This window comes from Chanodichthys erythropterus, chromosome 12 (genome assembly GCF_024489055.1).
Source record: "Chanodichthys erythropterus isolate Z2021 chromosome 12, ASM2448905v1, whole genome shotgun sequence".
NCBI lineage: Eukaryota > Metazoa > Chordata > Actinopteri > Cypriniformes > Xenocyprididae > Chanodichthys > Chanodichthys erythropterus.
Genome location: NC_090232.1, coordinates 53,951,056 through 53,969,985, shown reverse-complemented (window position 1 = coordinate 53,969,985; position 18,930 = coordinate 53,951,056). Strand labels below are relative to the sequence as shown.

The window sequence follows — 18,930 nt, the reverse complement described above, 5'->3', positions numbered from 1 at the left end:
ACCGTTTTTTCATATTAAACTATGTTATTCCCTTAACTAAGACGAGTTGATACATACCTCTCTCGTCTCAGTGCGTGCACTAAATCGCTCCGTCTTGCGGCGAAACTTTGTTAGCACTTAGCTTAGCCCAGTTCATTCAATAGGGGCCAAGCAGAGAAGCTACCAAACACCTCCACGTTTTCCCTATTTAAATACAGTCACTCGAGTAGTGTAACTCGACCTAGGACAAAACGTTGCGCTTTTCTAAGCGTGTAAAATGGATAACTATGTATGGCGGAATACCACAGCAAGTGCTCGGGAGCACTTTGACTTGGCGCAGTAATATCTTCACTGGTGAAAAGTCCTCTCACCGCTCCCTCTCCTCCTCCCTCTCATTTCCGTCAATAGAACCAACGTGACATTTACAGGAGAAGGAGCGGAGTGAAGATATTACTGCGCAACATTTGGTTTTGTGTCACCGTCCTAGGTCGAGTTACACTACTCGAGTAACTGTATTTAAATAGGGAAAACGTGGAGGTGTTTGGTAGCTTCTCTGCTTGGCCCCTATTGAATGAACTGGGCTAAGCTAAGTGCTAACAAAGTTTCGCCGCAAGACGGAGCGATTTAGTGCACGCACTGAGACGAGAGAGGTATGTATCAACTCGTCTTAGTTAAGGGAATAACATAGTTTAATATGAAAAAACGGTGGAGTATCCCTTTAAGTGCATATAGATAGATAAACTTATCTCTCTTTCACTCATGTCCACCTTATTTTGCGACACGATAAGCTATCTTCTCTGAATGTGCGAGGCTTACGATAGACATTAGCTGCTATGATAAATAACTAGAAGAATAGCAAAGTGCAGTAAATGCTAAAACTATGTGTGCTACACACCAGTGTGTTCATAAGATTAAAACGTTTGCAATATCAAGCAGCATAAACAGTTTTTGTAGAGCTAAAATAACTGGAAGCTCATGGGACTGGAAGAAATGGCCGAGCCGCTCTTACATTGTAATAAGGTGCATAGGACCATAGATGTGCATATGTAGATGCCACATTTGACCCACAGTCAACATGTCGTCACTCACATAAGAATCAATGATGCAAAACACCTGCGATTTAACAGGTGAAAATGTGTTTTTATATGTATTAGCTCAATATTACAGTGTTTTAAACTATGGTAACTTGTGTTAGCTGATGTCTGTGTCTTGATGTGTTAGTTTAGTGAAATCATCTACTGAAGTTTATTACAGATGAAGATATTCATGTGTGTACGGTTGCAGATGTTCTCGCTCTCGAGTGTTCAAGGACCAGATTTGACTGTTGCAAAATGGTGGACGGCTTACTTATAGAGGCCCATGGAGACAGCTGCTAATGAGGCATCTATGTGTATGCATCTATTTATAGAACAGTATGATGTTTTGCTGCCCTCTGCTGTAATTCAGCACTCATTACAACAGGTTTCTATTAACAGACCGTTAATTATTCATTTTATGTAAGTCATCAATAATGTTTAATTCAACCATCACATTATACACACTATATCCGGGAGTGGACTGATCGCTCATCGCTCTCATAAAACAATGATTCGCATGAGAATTTTATAAGTCCAAAGTCTTTATTGTCATGCTTTAATTGATACTATAAAACTAAAGGAATGTTCATCCTGTTTATTTATTCTGAAATGATGCATTTTATGTGTATTGTACAAACATTTAGGATAAACAAAGTGTTTAATCCAGATAAACACATGAATAATTATTGTCTCTATTGAAGTCTCAGTCCATTTACTTTCACACTGTTGTTGTTGTTTTGAAACAGCTTATTTTAATTTTATTCTATTATAATATTAATAATGATTTTTATTATATAGATTGTTGAGCACAGTTAAAACTTCAGTAAACAATGTATTACAATTATTCATATGCCTTAAACAAGCTTTAACAACCTACAGAATGGAATAAACAAATTCATGTCCTTCAAAAATCATCAGTAAAAATGATGAAAAATCTGTATCACACATTTTGTTTAATTTATCTTAAAAGGGAAAACAAATTAAATAAAACTGAAATCACAGCATAATCATGTTCAAAACACTGAGATTCACAACATTCACATTGTCTCCTCTTCTCATTGCTGATGTTTTTTTTTTTTTTGTGTGTCTGTGTGTTTTTATTTCTGGTTGTATGAATTGTTGTCTGTATTTAACGTGATCGTCAGCTCTGTAATATTATATATGAGGAATATATCTTCAATAAGTTAAAATAATAAATGGCTTCTCTCTGAGTGTCCTTGTTGTACGGTAAAAACTAAAGCTCAAACACATTTGGCATTATGAACCGGTTGAGTTTGTGTGGAGCAGAAAGTTGTACTTTGATCAAAGTTTTCAAATGCATATTTTTTTTTTTCAATCAATATATTGCATATATAAATTTTGCTATTAGCCGAATCTTTTATTATCCTCACAGCACGTCAGTTATGCAGTGATGCGCTATAAAAATATTGCAGAGCAAATTTAGAATAATATTAATTTAATAATAAAGGTAACCTAATAGTAATAATAATAGACTAGAAGAATGTAACAGACCTACATTAATTGGAAATGCTGAATCCTGGCAATATTTGATGCTTTCGACAATATCTCTGGCTATCGTCAATACATGATCTTCGTCTGTTGACGCAACACAGAACAGGGTTATCAGTTATCTTGCATTGAATTTGTTGATCAAATTAAAATAAAGAGAAATACGGAGTGCAGGTCATAAATAATCCACATACATTAAACAATGTACTGTAAAATTTACAGTAACTTACTCATTGCCAGTAACAAGAGTATTGTAAATCATCAACTACAATTGTACTGTAAAAATACAGTAAACTGATGTAAAAATTATCTATTGCTACAGCCGTTACTGTAAAATAAAGGTGAATATATGTATGTTTACAATGAATATGTGACTGAAATTACAGTTCTTTACTGTAATCTATTTTACTGTATAATTTACTGTAATGTTAAAATCAGTGCATGGTATCTTTACAGTAACATACTGTAGATTACAGTAAATAACTGTACAATCAATAGTAAATTACTGGCAACAGTGTTGTCAACTACACATATTTTCATTTGGCCAAAAAAGAGTGATATGTTAATTTGATTTATTAAATTTAAACAGCAAAGTTGTGTATTCTTGAAGTGTAACATATGTAAGTGGTTTTATTGAACAACACTTTTAGATAATGCAGTATTAAATATGCAACGAAGACTGTCCTCGTTTCAAGGAGGATGTTGTGATTTGATCGACTTTGTGATTGAAAGACGAGAACCAGCAACAAACTTTTCCTTCCTTTCTGCACTTTTTTATAAATCCTTATTGCATTGTTGTCATATTTGTATGTCTATCTTTCATTTAAAGTTAAAAGATGAACCCTTTGAACACTTTTAAACTACAATTCTGACAAGACAGAAGCTTTAATGTCATTCTTCATTAAATAAGTCTGTTGCAGCTAACAGTGATGTTCAAAAAAAGTGAAATTTCACAATGGAAACAAACAGATCAACTATAAACATTTTCTTACAGTAAACCACAGAATTATTTAATGATTGTGATCATTTACACAAAGCTTTCCACAGCTTACAGTTTGAACCTGCTCAGGTGTGTATTTCACAGGGGTTCTGACGTAGAACCTGGAAGCACTGGATGTAAACAGTGTATGAGAATGACACAGAGGAGAAGATATTGTTGAATAAAGTTGTTATTTTAGTTTTGTATTTGCGCACAAAATGTATTCTCATCGCTTCATAACATTAAGGTTGAACCACTGCAGTCACATGACTGTTTTAACGATGTACCTTTGTGGACCTTGAATTAATGCCTTATTCTGCAAGACCTTATTCTACATTCTTAATCCTATCCAATACCTAAATTTAACAACTAACTTACTAACTATTAATAAGCAGTAATTAGGAGGGAAAAGTCATAGTTAAGAGTTTATATGTGTTCCCCACACTCAAAAAAATGATTCTAGCTGCTTGTTCAGTTTATTTAAATAAAATAAGCTGAACCAACACAAATCTTTAGTTTTTTACTTAATTGGCATTCGCACTCAATTGTATTATGTTAAATGAAATTAAATTTGCAAAATGTTAGGTCAACCTAAACCATTTGTGTTGGGACTACATGAATCATTTATGTTGCATTGATTGAACCTGGGCAGTGGATTTCTAGTTCCCAGCATGCTTTGCATAGGGAAAGATTGGGACAGTAAATGTTGAACTTAAGTGCTGTTTAATGTGTTTTTTAGTAAAGGGAAATACCTTTTAAAGTTTGAAGTTCAGTTATATTTGACATTTAAAAGAGTTTATGTTATGTCGATTTTTTGAGGTTACCATTATGCTGAAGTGTAGACCTTGTGGTTAGGCTCTAGGTGGCTATGTAAAACAAATTTATATTGTTTTCAACGAGCATTAACTGTGCTCAAGCCAGTACTGAGAAGTTCTTTATCTGATCATTACTTGCATGCTATAAATGTTACTTAGCATATGAATAAGTGTTATTTTAGTTTAGCTTTTATAGAAATATAAATAAATTACTTGGAGGGCCAGCACAAATTTTACACAGTCTACATATGGTCATCAGCTTTTCCCCTCTCAATGGTAATGAAACATGTATGTCTGTGTACAACAGCTACTCAAAACCTAAGCACAAGTGCACATCTTCACCATGATGGTAACAAAAAAAAAACAGCACTGGTTGGATCAACAAGAATGAATTATGTTCAGGAAACATACACAGAATACGTCAAATGAAACTGGTGTGATCTCATTCAATTAGGATGAATTTCACTCATTAGTACAATTAACCTAGCTTAAGTTCAAATAAATCAGTTCAACTGTGTGGAAATAGGTGTCATAATTGAATTAAGTTAGACCAACAAGTTATTTTTTTGAGTGCATACTAAAGTGTGATTCTATTAATATGCTAATAAGCAACTAGTTAAAAGACCCTAACTGTTACCAAGTTGGGTTTAATTACTCTTTAACTACATCACTTTCACTGGAACACTGCATTAGAATCGTACTAATTAATACTGAATACTGATCATTCAACATTGGTCTAATCAAAGCATTGATCAACACACACATGTGCAGAATACATCAAATATAGAGACGCAAAACATAAAAAAATAAATATTTTGAAAAAATAAAAGCAATCATTCTGCTTTGATATCAGTCACGGGATTTTTTCCCGTTTTGAGATGATTTGTGTTGTTCAAACTGAAATGCGACAGCAGATCAAATCAATGTCACACAAATCAATGTTGTTTCAACACCACCATTCCTAAAAATATCTTCTTTTGTGTCAAAAGAAAAGACAGTGACATAACTGATGGCAATATATTCATTGTGAAACTGACACCTCACAATAAGCATTTATAGATCCAGGTACTTCTGATAAAACACTGTGCGTGCTAGTTAGTTGTTAGAAGTTAGTTTCGCAAACACTTGTTTTATTATTACCAACAGCTCTTTTAATAATGAATGAAAGACAATGGTTCAGTGGTGGGTTTTTCTTTCTTTAAGTTTGCCATCTGACAACAGTCCCACCTGCCGATAGAAACAGGTACTGTTTAACAGCTGACTATTTAAATACCCGTCACAAAAGCTGTGTATAATGTGCGGGTAAGATAAACGATAGGCTAATCTACCACTTTTTGTATTTATCTGCTACCAGGTAACAAGAGAAATTTTTAAAAAAGTTTCCTGATTATGTAAGACACATTTCTAAAGTGAAAGCTCCACCCTAATAGGTGTGACAGTGAAAAAGCCTTTAAAACCCAGCAGAGGATCTCACAGTCATTACAAGACAGCAGAAGAACATCACACTTTTCTTGAAACCACAAACGTCATGAAATGGCAAACACAGTAAGTAGGCATTTGACATCAAACTCCTAGCACAATTTACAGTACTATAGTTTTATAGGACAAACTGTAAAACATTGAACATACTCTACCCAGAAGTCATAATTTTACAGCAATAAGAAAACTGTTTTAATGCAATTTTTCTAAATTGTTAGAGATCAAGAAAAATTATGCAATTTGACAGCAGACTATATCTACATAATTGCTTCTGTAATATTTTGTACATGCTATTTTTACACTAGATGCATAATCATGCTGCTTCATTTATAGAAATGTTTGCAGATTGTTTACACCTTATTACTGTTTAGACAATTCACCTTAATCATTGCTATAACAGACCAACAAATATAAGAAAATGGAATCCTAATTGTACCATGTGATGAATTATTATAACACACATGCCTTTAGTTAATTAGTAATAAACTTTATTTTCCCAGGTGAACATGATAAAGACAATAAATTCTAGAGGATCAGAAGAGATATTATTACAGCAACAGCACATCAGCATAGATCATCTGAAACAGACAGATGAGATACAAGAAGAAGATATTTATAAGAAATATATTTCAAAAAAAGACATCCCAGATTATCCAACTCCTGTTGAATTTCACATCACGGAAGTAGCTCATGCCACAAACAAGACAGGACTTCCACAGATCCTGAACTCAGAAGGTTTCAAGGGTCTTGATGAAGATTTGTTTTCATGGTGGAGCCTGAAGATCAATGAAGCAGATATCAGAGCCGCTGAGGAGCGTTTCCTCAAGAGTTTGTTCCCAGAGAGAACCGAAGAAGAAAGATCAGCTCAGCAGCCGTTCCTGAGTAATTTCACCACATCTCCAGCATTCAATAATGAAATCTCACACTATAGCAACTTCTGCTTCACACTTCTTCTGACTGAACTGATGGAGGCCTACAAGAAGCAGATGTGTGAGGGTGAAGAGCCGGTTCTCAGGGTATACGGGACAAAACTTTTCAATAAGTTGATTGAGTATGTTGTTCTCATTCACAGCCCTCAGAATAATGAGAATTTTAGTAAATATCCACTCCTTACATCCAGCCCATTGGTTTCTTATGATGGAAATCAAATCATCTGGAGAGCACAAGCCATTTGTAGAAATCACCAATACCAACAGGTGATCAATGGAAACCAGGCTTTCTTTCGAAAACTTGAAATAAAAGACAGCGAGTATTATGTGTGGGATCAGGTTAGCCTTGCCTTTCATGTTAAAGATGTTCTTACCTTCCCTAAAGAAAGGCTTAAACCAAGTACTTGTGAAATATTTACAAAAACAAAGCTAAAACGTTCAAATGAAGAGAAGCTTTCTCGTGAAGAAGCTGAGGAATACCTTAAAACTTTTCAATGGTGAATCAGGCAAATTCAAAACATTTAATTCCGAAAGACTGTCTAACACGACAGTTTTAATTGTTCATTTCAATGATTGTCGACTAACAGAGATTTGGAAGTGTTCAGCTATTGCCACTAAATTATCCTTCCAACATTTTTCAAAAAGGTCTAATGTCGGATTCTCAATAAACCGACGTACATTCGAGGACATCACGAAGCTTACGACAACAAGCCCTAAATACACAACATACAAAGTTCAATGCTGCAATACTTACTAAAGTCACTTGAATCACTCCACCACACATGTTCCCAGAGCAAAATAACAAGCTATGCTAACTACCAGAACCTCCTCAATACTGAGGAAATATCCCGGACGAGCCCCCAAATTATGTTACACAACCTATAATCTTGGTCTCTGAGGAGTACTGTGGTTGAGTAACACAAGGACAATTAACTTAACAAAAAGTGGTTTGCTTTATTTACAAATGAATATAAATTTACACAAATGAAAACACCAACCAAGAGTCCCTATTTACAGCTATATACAAAGCAAAGAAATTATAATCAATTGAAACAAGCCACAGAGAAAAAGAAAATGAGCGGCGCTAAACAAATGAAAAGAACAAAACCAAAACATTCACTAACTAATTCCCTGCCCTCTAAACTAACTAAAAACAAAACCAGAAAATAAAGAAGTCTTCGGCGTTCATGCCATAACTAAAGCTTCACTCTCTATCAGAACAAAACTTACACAAGGTTGCACCCGCTCCTTCCCTAATGTGACTAAACAGAGTCAATCCTGCGTGTTTGTAAGATGTAAGTCACGTGACATACTTTCCTTTTCTTGATCTCCGGGCTGATGAAGTTCTTAGTTCAGATAAGACATTCTATGTATCAAACCATCAAGAAAGCAAGCAAGTGAACCACCACTAATTAACAGCATTGAACAAATGGCACAGCCAACGAACACTCCAAGCTCCCTCCTCTTCCGTTCGCCACGGACTCTTTTATCCTGAACCCGTTAATGATTGGATGTTGACTCATCATGATGGACAGATTACTCGACCAATCATAGCACCTAAAACAGAGACAGCGGAGAGTGGAAAAACAGGAAGAAACCAATAACAAAGGGGAGAAAACAACCAATAACAAAAGGGAAGGAGGCAACAATCTGAACATTAAGAATAACACAATTCTGGGAAGATAAAAATGGAAGTGGATCAAAGGTGTGCACATTGGTTATGTGGCTTTGTGGTGTTATGCCAAATACTAAAGAAGTGATTTCATGTCATTTTTTACATCAGGGCCCATATTTATAAAACTTCTCAAGTGTCAAAACATTCTCAGTAAAAAGTACCTTTTTCAGTTTGTTGTCAACTGACAGAAAAGAACTGTATTTTGTTTACAACGCTGGTGGAGCAATGATTCATTATATTGTGGTGCTTTCCTCTATTTTGTGCATGAGTTTCTCTGCTTCATAGATCAGAAGCACAGATCTGCTTGTCAGGATCTGCAGTCTCCATCTCAGTCACCAAAGCACACTACATCTCCCATAATCCTCTCTGGCTACCACCTGAGCACACTCCACCATCACCACACCTGTCTGCCATCATCCTCGTCAGCTGCTCTCCATATAAGCCAGCACCTTAAACATCCCTTATCTGGTTTCACTGTTTACGACTAGGACTGCTAATATGTCTGATGTGTTACTAACCTGTGATTACTTTCCTTTGTGTGATACTCACCGTTCTCCATCTCCTGTGTTCACCTACTCCTGGTGTCATGTGTCGTCTGCTTCATCTGACAGGATCTGTAAGACAAGAGTCATTATCTGTTTCATGAACTGCGATCAAAAGGTGTGTGTGGTGCATCTTACCCTGACAGACTGTCCTCATCTCTCACTGCACTCTGGTGTTTGTTCATTTGCTGCTGTCATCCAGACATTCAACCCTACTGTCAAACTGTTACTCCACATCACCTCTGAGTCTGTGTTCTGTTGTAATCAGTTTCATACACTGAAAAAGTTTTTCAAGCCTTTAAAAAAGCCACTAAAACAGATTCTGGAAAGAAGAAATGAAGGATGCAGGTGCAGGATATTGTCTTGAGTAATCAAGTAATTGCAAAAAAGTTTAGAAATAAAGCTAGGCCTACAGAATTTTACAAAACTTTTCCATGCTGAAATGAAACAATATGGTAAAAGTACAAAATACAGAGAACAAAGAAATTGCACTTAATTGAATATTATGCTAAAATAATAATACTATAGAAACAAATACAGATTGTCATTGTCAAATTTGCTGAAGGTGATAATGAGTGTTTTGTCATTTTTTGAGAGATCATAAGACTGAAAGATGATCTAGATTATTTCTCATCTGCAGTTCAACAGAATAATAATCCGAGAATCGCTAAACCTGATCACTGAGTTACAAAAAGCTATAAAAAGTAACAAAGAAATTATATTTAATCCATTTATATTTCAAATATAAATAAATAAAACTAAGAACAACTCATATCACAGTCATAGATCATAACTCGATAGGCTTCATTCACTAGTGTTGATGAGAATGAAAACAGAAAGTTTGATATAAGTCTCTGCTCTGATGATAAACACATTAAAGTGATTTAAACAGTTTCAGAGAAACAAGAAACGTGTGAATCAGAGAGAACATGTTGCTGCGATTGAACAGAGGAAGAGATTTGTGTAAGTTTGGGAGTGGATTTTATAGGTTTGTAATGTTGAAATGAGCTGGGATTGAATTGTAATGTAGATCTCTTTTTTGCTACACAGATTAGATTACAGACTTCAGGATTTTTTGTGAGATATTTATTGTGTTGAATGATCATGGGAAGAACTCAACAGACACAAAGCAGTGTTCAGAGTAAAATACACACAGTGCTTGGCAGAAAATAAAACCTCAGATGAACAACAGCACATGACATATCACACCATGTCATTATTGGTAACACTTTAGAATACTGATCCTTCATTAATGAATAACTACACAGGAACAAACGAGTAATGCATTATTAACACTCTAGTAACTACTATTAACTAACAAGTAACTCTGATGAATGAATTAGTAAGTAATAGTGCTCAGTTAAAGTTGGTAGTTCACTATTAACTAATCAGTAACTACTGTTTTTTCATACCTCTAAGAGAACTACTAAGAACTACTATATACATATTCGTAATTAATGTGAATAATGAATAATGTATAATTAATTCTAGAGTAAAGGCTTTGGTAAACCACTAGTAATGACTGAAGTATTACCAAATACTTAAGAAGGAATTACTAATTATTTGGATCAGTATTCTAAAGTGAAAAGCATGATAACTCTGTATTAACTACTGAAGTCACTGTAAACTTTTGAGGTTTTTGTAAAGTATTGGATAGTAATAACTCAAGAGTTACTATATAACTCTAAAGTAACTACTTCTTATTTGGATCAGTATTCTAAAGTAACCCACTAGTAATTACTTAAGTGTTACCAAATATATCATAAGGAATTACTGTACAAAAACATACAAAAACATCAAACGTTTACAATGACTTCATTGTCCCATCTTTTTCTGATTGCACTGTCATGAAGTTTATCATTTATCATGTTAACTGAGGCCAGTCTGAGGTGTAGTTCTTGGGCTGTCTGTCTCTGAGCACTACACAGTTTTGGGCTGAATTTGCTGGGACGTCCACTCCTGGGAAAATCAGTGTCTGTTTTGAATGTCTTCCACTTGTGAATAATCTTCCTCGCTGTAAATGACTTCAAATAGTTTGGAAATGGCTTTGTAACCTTTTCCAGACTGATGAGCAATAACAATCGCTTCTCTAAGATCATTGCTGATGTCTTCCTCCTTGGCATTGTGTTTAACACACACCCGAAGTCTCCAGATGCTCAAACTGCCAGAACTTCAGCTTTTAAAGAGGTGATCAGACTTGCTGATGATTGATTAATCAAAGATATTTGATTAGCAGCACCTGATCGTTACCTACCCTCTTAATTTGTACGTTAACAGTGAGGGTGTCCTTAGTTTGGCTTTTCCATTTTGGCTTTATTTTTCCTAAACAAATATTGACATGGTGTGATATGTCATGTGTTGTTCATCTGAGGTTTTATTTTCCAAATTTTATGACCTGCCAATGACCAGCTGATTTTTTATACACATTCTCTATGGTGACTGAAGATAAAGGAATTGAATGGTAATAAAGTGTTTTCCAAAGGACACTTGGCACTGTCATACAATACAGCAAACATGTTGGTTAATCATTTACAAAGATTACATCCATTTTTTGTTTTTATTAACTAAAATGTTACATTGAGTTCTAAATATAAATGAGGTCTAAACATTCTGTTCCTACATTATCTTACAAATCAAGAGCATGCTCTAATGCCACATCCTATTTACTGACAACTGAAACTATTCTGTTGTGAAATGCTGTTAAATTAACGTCAGCAGTTTTCATACATCATACATCAAAATTGTGCTGAATGATCATTGGAATGAACTCAACAGACACACAGAAGTGTTCAGAGTAAAATACACACAGCTTATATAATGGAAAATAACATTCCTTTTAAACCTGGAAGATCATTCAGCACAATTTTGACACATCAAAATAGCTAAGAAATCACCGTTACAGACCATGCATGTTGTTTTTCATCTACACAAGAAAAGTGTTTCTTAGTTAGAGAAGCTGGAGCCCTAAATATCCTTTCACATGTGCATAGAGAAAAAAAAAAAGCATTTGGATAAAGATAAACTGATTTTGCCTGCTACTTGCATTTTATTGAGCTTGTTTTGAAATACATTATTTTCCTTTATTTTCTCTTTATCATGTTTGATTTATTTGTTTCAAACTAAGACGTTTCCTGTGTGATTACATAAGATAAGTTAAAGAAGAGAAGTTTCATTTCTAAAGAAAAAGCCATCATAGGTGTGTCAGTCTTCAGAGGGAAACCCTTTAAAACCAACAGAGGATCTCACAGTCATCACAAGAACCAGCAGAAGAACATCACACTTCACTCGAAAACATGAAGCTCACGAAATGGCAAATGCGATAAGTAGGCAATTCTTTACATTTGACATCAAACTCCTAGCTGACACAAATCAAAATGATACAGTGAGAAAAAACATTTCACAAGCCCATGATCAAAAATTAATAAAAGTTTAGTTCAAACTAATCAAATCTGAACAATTCTTGATGTCTGCTGTTTTACTCATTTAACAGCTTCACTGGATTCACTTATATTACCACATACAAAAACAAACAAAAAAACAACAACTATGTTTTTCTATTATTCGTGAACAAAATAAAACCATGTCTTGTACAATGCAAACTATAATAAGCTGTCTGCTTATAAAACTGGAAGCAAGAAAAGCACAATGCTGTACAGGTAACTTATGTATCTTTTGTATGTTTAAAGAACTTGAGTGTCCAGAGAGTCAAACTCCCATCATGCACTGCGGCTCCGATGGAAGATGAGAATGACTGATTTACTGCTTTGATTATTTCACTGGCGTCATTGTTTCCGTCGAGTCGACTGTCAAGAACAATAACTATCATAACTCTATGTGAAATATAGGTCTAGTGATTAATTTTTAATCTGTCTCATGTGAATATTTGAGTGGCGTGTTGCTGTTTTGTTCTCTTATCCTCTGACCCGTGTGATTTCCAGATGGTATTAGAGTCATTTCTTTATCTAAAGGCAGGTCGTCACCTCACATTAGCCGGTCATTATAAAGACCTATAAAGATAAAACAAGACTGAATTACTCTTTATAGTTCAGAGACATGTTCAGTCACGAATCAACAATATCAAACTAGCTTTGAAAGCCTGTGTGGGGATCAAACTTTGGGAAGGAACAGAAAATATAAAGAACCAAACTAAATACTGAAAGAAAAAAAAAAAACTGCAGTCTTGATTTTCTAGCTTAACCTTATTGCACAAATATAAAATGCATTCATTTGTATATAGGAAAGCAATTCTTTTAAATAAAGCAAAATATGAATTCCTCAAAACAATGACATGCCAGTAAGACTGTTAGTGTCGCAGTATCAGTAATGATCTGATGATGAAAAACTAATCGAGGAGATAAAGCTGAAATTATCATTTCACACAAACTTATTGCCCAGTAAACTCATAAAACAATCTTATATGTTTGGCATGAGAATTAAAGTCCAATTATAGAGATTATAAGTTTATAGAGAATTACAAGTCCAAAGTCTTTATTGTCGTGCTTTATTTGATACTATCAAACTAAAGGCATGTTCATCCTGTTTATTTATTCTGAAAGGATGCATTTTATGTTTATTGTACTAACATTTAGGATAAACAAAGTGTTTAATCCAGATAAATGATGAATTTATTTATTGTCTCTTGTTTAAGTATGGTTGTGTGTTTGGATGTGTATCATGTGTGTATCTCAAAGTGAATTTGTGAGGTTCCCTGACATGATTCATTCATCCAACCAATGTGTTTTTTTCATTCAATTCAACTTCGCATATGTGTTATGTGACTGAATCATTAGACTGTAGTAGGGAGTCAACAGCCTAGTAACCAACAATAGTGCACACACTGTTAAACATTAATTTGTATTGCAAAGCAGAAATTGACTGTGAAGCACGAGTCCACAGCCTAAGCAAATGTTCCACTCTTCTCCACAATGGTAATCCAATGAAATTTAAAACATTCTAATAATTCCAACTTATCATAACACTGAACACTATTAAACACTATCAAGCATCCCCTGTTTTCATCTTGCTGCAAAACTAATAAAATAACATCTATTTTTAAAACATTTTCTGTCTTGATCCAGCCATATGCAATGCATGCTGGGAACTAACAAGCACCACCCAGTTTCAGTTAATGCAACAAAATTCATTCATGTGATCCCAACACAAACGATTAAGTAACATTCAATATTAGATATGTGACAAACACATGTGGCATGATGATCTGGCCCACATGCTGCAATGAATTATGGTCCTTGTGTGGGCCATTTCTGTTTTTTCCAGATCTGAGCTACAAGCAGGCCACAGCAATGCCACATGTCAGCCAAGAGTAAAGAAATAAACCTAAACTGGACCTTATCTGAGCCACAAAATCTGTGTATATTAAGTATAGAGTCATCTCAGCCGTAATAAGCCTGTTAACAAGCAGCATCACTGAAGGAAAGAAGAGAACAGAGAAAGAGACAATCACAAGAACTACAACTGACTACAGCCACAGCCTTAGATGAAATCAACTGAAGATGAGAGACATTAAATCTCTGAAGATCTGATTAAACAACTCCACAAACAGCATTACCAGCTTCACTTATTACTAACCAGATTGACTTTATTTATGTTACATCTACAGAAGTTGTTATTGAGAATTAACAGAGGTTTAACTCTGTGTTTCATTTGAAGTCACCATAATGGTGATTAGTGTTTCCATTAGTTGGGCTCTTAACTCTTATTATACATTTGTCTTTTCTGGCTGCTGTGACAGTGTGTTTGTTAAACACTTTTGCAGTAGCAAAGGAAGTTAAAGCAAAATTACATCAGGTGATGATGGTTGTTTGTTGATTGTTTTGTGGGCTTCATGGAATGGCCTGATGTCATTTGAATCTAACAATTGTGTTGTGCTATTGATACATTTTCATTATAAACCCTGTGTTACTACAGCATGAGTTCCTGCAGCAATCAGTTAGAAGATTTTTCAATGTTGCTATCTGAGTTGTTGGTTAAATCAGATTGCGTGTGCCTTTTTTATGCAGTGTAAGCGCAGTGTTGTACATTTTAGCGTTTGATGGAAAAGTACTCTTAATGTATTCTAAAAATCTGAATTATTCATAATAAAGATTATTTTAGTTTTTTGTTTCTATAGGGTAACAATATTGTGCATGTTCATTATCGGTATGTATTACTGTATATTGGCACATCTAATCAGGACATAAAAAAAATCATCTGGTCTTAAATTAGGTAAATACAACCTCAGAAGAACAACAACACATGACATATTATAACATTTCTGTAATTAACCTGTAATTAACAATAGTAAATAACACAGATATACTTTATGTATTTAATCTCACTTTATTAACCAATATCTTTGCTTCTGAGCTTCAATGACCTAATTCAACAATATTAATATGCTTTTGGTGTGAAAGAGTCTTAACATTTGCCAAAAATAGAACTGTTTTGTTGTTATTAAAAAACAAACAAGCAAGCCCAGCCCAGGTGAGAAAAAAGTAATGCAAAAGTAATGTAACGCATTACTTTTCATAAAAAAGCAACAAAGTAACACAATTAGTTACTTCTTTAGTTACACAATATTGTAATGCATTACTTTTAAAAGTAACTTTCCCCAACACTGGTCATTGTTCATTTACCAAAAACTAGGCCAAAATGGAGAAGTGTGAAAAACTAAGTGTACCTGATTATTCAGTAGCTTGTAGAACCACCTTTAACTCCCTGAGGTCTGAAAACGCGCCGGCGCGTTTGGCAGGATTTTTTTCACATTGTAGCAAAACAGACTTAAAATACTCCGTCATTTCTTGTCATAGAGACATAAGTAATATATCAATTGAAACTATAGAATGTGTTCTTTTATTTGTGTACACTCAGAGTAAAAACACAATGTTGTGCTTTTTGCTAAATAAAGAAAACGATCTCTCGTCTCCCTCTGAACGAAGTCCAATCTGATAGTTCTCAGAAAATGAACTGTAACTTATGAATACTAATGACAAAAAAAAATGACACTTATGTCTAAATAAACGTTGAAATGTCAGGTTTTAAATCGTGTAAGTCAAATCGAAAACAAACATTCTGTGTTTATGTAATCTGTATGAAAAGAGAGCCATGTCAGAAGTCCGAGATTCAGCTCATTATCCGCTAAAGCGGCCACGCCCAAGGAGCCAGCGCTATTCAGACGCAAATTCAGAGGCAATACTTGTATGCATTGTCTCAATCGTGTATTTATTGTCCTGAAAAGTGTTTATCTGGATGTTAAAGCCATGGTTAATGATCTCTAGAAGACATGCCGTTAGTTCCTGGTTCCTTTTCTTCTTTATATGAATTTGTGGCCTAAAGGTGTACAGAGAGCGCCCTCCGGCTGCAAGTATGAATTGAAAACACAGTATCCAGCACTCATAGTGATGATAATAAATACTGAATAAATATTACTCCTCAGTATAGAATATTGACATAAACATATAAGAATCCATCAATATTTCCAAATGTGCATGCTTTTAAGCTAAAAGCCTATATGAAATGCCATAGAGGTTACATAATTGTTCAGACACTTTGCATCACATAAATACATTATATTTTAAAGAATATAATAGAATACCATTATTTTAAATTGAGCTGAGACAGGATTACAGAGGGTTTTTTCACAGCCTACCTGACTGAAAGGCCTCATTAATATGCAAGTCATTTCAGGTCATTATTATGTGATTCTTTTGTCTTCTCAGGTGTAAATGACCCATTATTCATGATGATTCACGCAAAAAGTGTCTTACAAAAACTAAATCAATATATTGTTTTATATGAACAAGTAGGCATTATAATTTTTATATAATTTTGAAGCAAAAACTCTAGTCTACAACCTCCAATACCCAGAAGTCTTGTGAACACAGATTTAATATACTTTTTTTTGCCTTATTTCAGTGACTTAATTTTTTTGTTTTTTCAATAACCATGCATAAACATTATTCCTTCAAAAATACAAACATGTACATACATGTTCCTCACATATTATTGTAGCCTAGTTTGTGCTGAATACAGTGTAATGACACTTTTGTCATTAATATGTTTATGAACAACTGAAAAAAGCACAAATGTCAGGGCATGTCAAAACTTCTCCAAGTCCCAAATCAGCCTCAGACTCCAGAGGGTTAACATCAATAATTTGAAGTAATCATTTTCTGTATGACTTTCTCCACTTTGGTCTCATCTTTCCAAAGGACATTGTTCCAGAAGTCTTGACATTTGTTCAGATGCAACTTTGCAAACCTAAGCCATGCTTCTGTGTTCTTTTTAGAGAGTTTCTCCCGGTCATTTTACATTTAACATGTTAACTGATGCCTGAGTCTGAGGTTAAGCTTTTGTGTTTTTTGCAGTTTCTCTGAGCATTACATGGTCTGATCTTGGGGTGAATCTGCTGGGACGTCCACTCCTGAGAATAATGGCAACTGTTTTGAATGTTTTCCACTTGTGAATAATCTCCCTCACTGTAAAATAATGGTCTTCAAATTGTTTTGAAATGGCTATATAACCCTTCCTAAATTGATGAGCAGCAACAATTGCTTCTCTAAGATCATTGCTGATGTCTTCCCTCATTGGCATTGTGTTAATACACACCTGAAGGCTCCAGACCAGCAAAACTGCCAAAACATTTATAGAGTTGGACACGTTTGCTGATAATCAGTTAATCATTTTGTAACCCACCTATAAGTAAATACACAACTCTAGGTTCTTAAGAGGTTCGGACATGGCAACACAAATGAATAGAAAGATTCACTGTAACAGTTTCAATGTAACATTAGAAGGAAAATTATATTGTACAAAGTCACAATAGAATGTAGCCGGCATAGAAATAAAATTAAATAAAACCCCCTTTTTAAACTAATGTTGGTTAGTGCGTTTATCAGTGTATGTGTATTGTGCGCGAGTAGTTTGGCAGTCTTTCAAAAGTGGCCAAAATAAAAAAAAGTCCTCTAATGTCTGTAAGATCCTTTGTTGGTAACAGTCCTACCAAGTAATGTTTCTCAGGATTTGAAGTTCAAGTTCACAGAGACTCCAGAAGATCCAGTTGGTTGGCTCGCCATTTAAGGTTTCACAATCCTCACCGATCAACGATGGAACAGAATCCCCTCGTTACTAAAAGACCAGACCTGAGTGTACAAAACTGGTGACCGTAAAACATTTGTTTAAACATTACCATCAATTAGGCCTAATGATAATAATTTCTATGAAAATAACTTCCATGTTACATATATGGACAATGTATGTGAAAACATCAATGAAATACTGATGCATTTCAATGAATTGGTCTAATATAATAATCAAACAACATCATCCTAACTGCAAACACTATGCTACAGATCCCACGGTACAAAAGAATAAAAAAAAAAAAAAAAAAAAAAACAACACTCAATGTGTATTATTTTCAATATACACTTGCAAAAAAAACTAGACAATTTATCTTCCATCCTAATTTAGAACATTTGGCCTATTTGGCCTGCATAAATGCATATGGAACAAGATGATAGAAAAAAGACAAACATTTCACTGAAATTAGAGTAGTTGTTATGACTGCGCAGTAACATAGCATATAGTTTAGCCTCATAGGCTATTCAGATCAAAATCACTTAAAATGACAAAATAATTGACAAAACTCACCAAGATACGCAGGAAACCTGATTAATGACACTGATGAACAATTGATGCCGTTCCACTGCGATTTCTCTTCTATATATATAACTTTTTCCGTAAAAGTGCTCTCACTCTCTCCACTGGGTGTGATCTGTTTTGTACAGGGATTGGCACTGAGCCGATTCAACCACTGAACAATGCAGCAAGGCGGGACAAAGGCAATACAACATTTTGATTGGCTTAAAAAGAGAGTGAGAGAAAATCAAAGTGTTTGTTTTTTTTCCTTAAACATATTTTGCAACTGGGTTACAATTTGATTAGCAATG

General features: G+C 34.6%; 1 protein-coding gene across 1 annotated transcript; it reads left to right on the top strand.

The window, feature by feature from the left end:
- The first annotated feature begins 5,850 nt into the window (after positions 1-5,850).
- On the top strand, positions 5,851-9,738 carry LOC137032758 (uncharacterized). Its single transcript, XM_067404700.1, has 2 exons — positions 5,851-5,903; positions 6,338-9,738. The coding sequence occupies exons 1-2, from the start codon at positions 5,892-5,894 to the stop codon at positions 7,265-7,267; spliced, it is 942 nt and encodes a 313-aa protein (XP_067260801.1). The 5' UTR covers positions 5,851-5,891; the 3' UTR covers positions 7,268-9,738.
- The last annotated feature ends 9,192 nt before the right edge of the window (positions 9,739-18,930 follow it).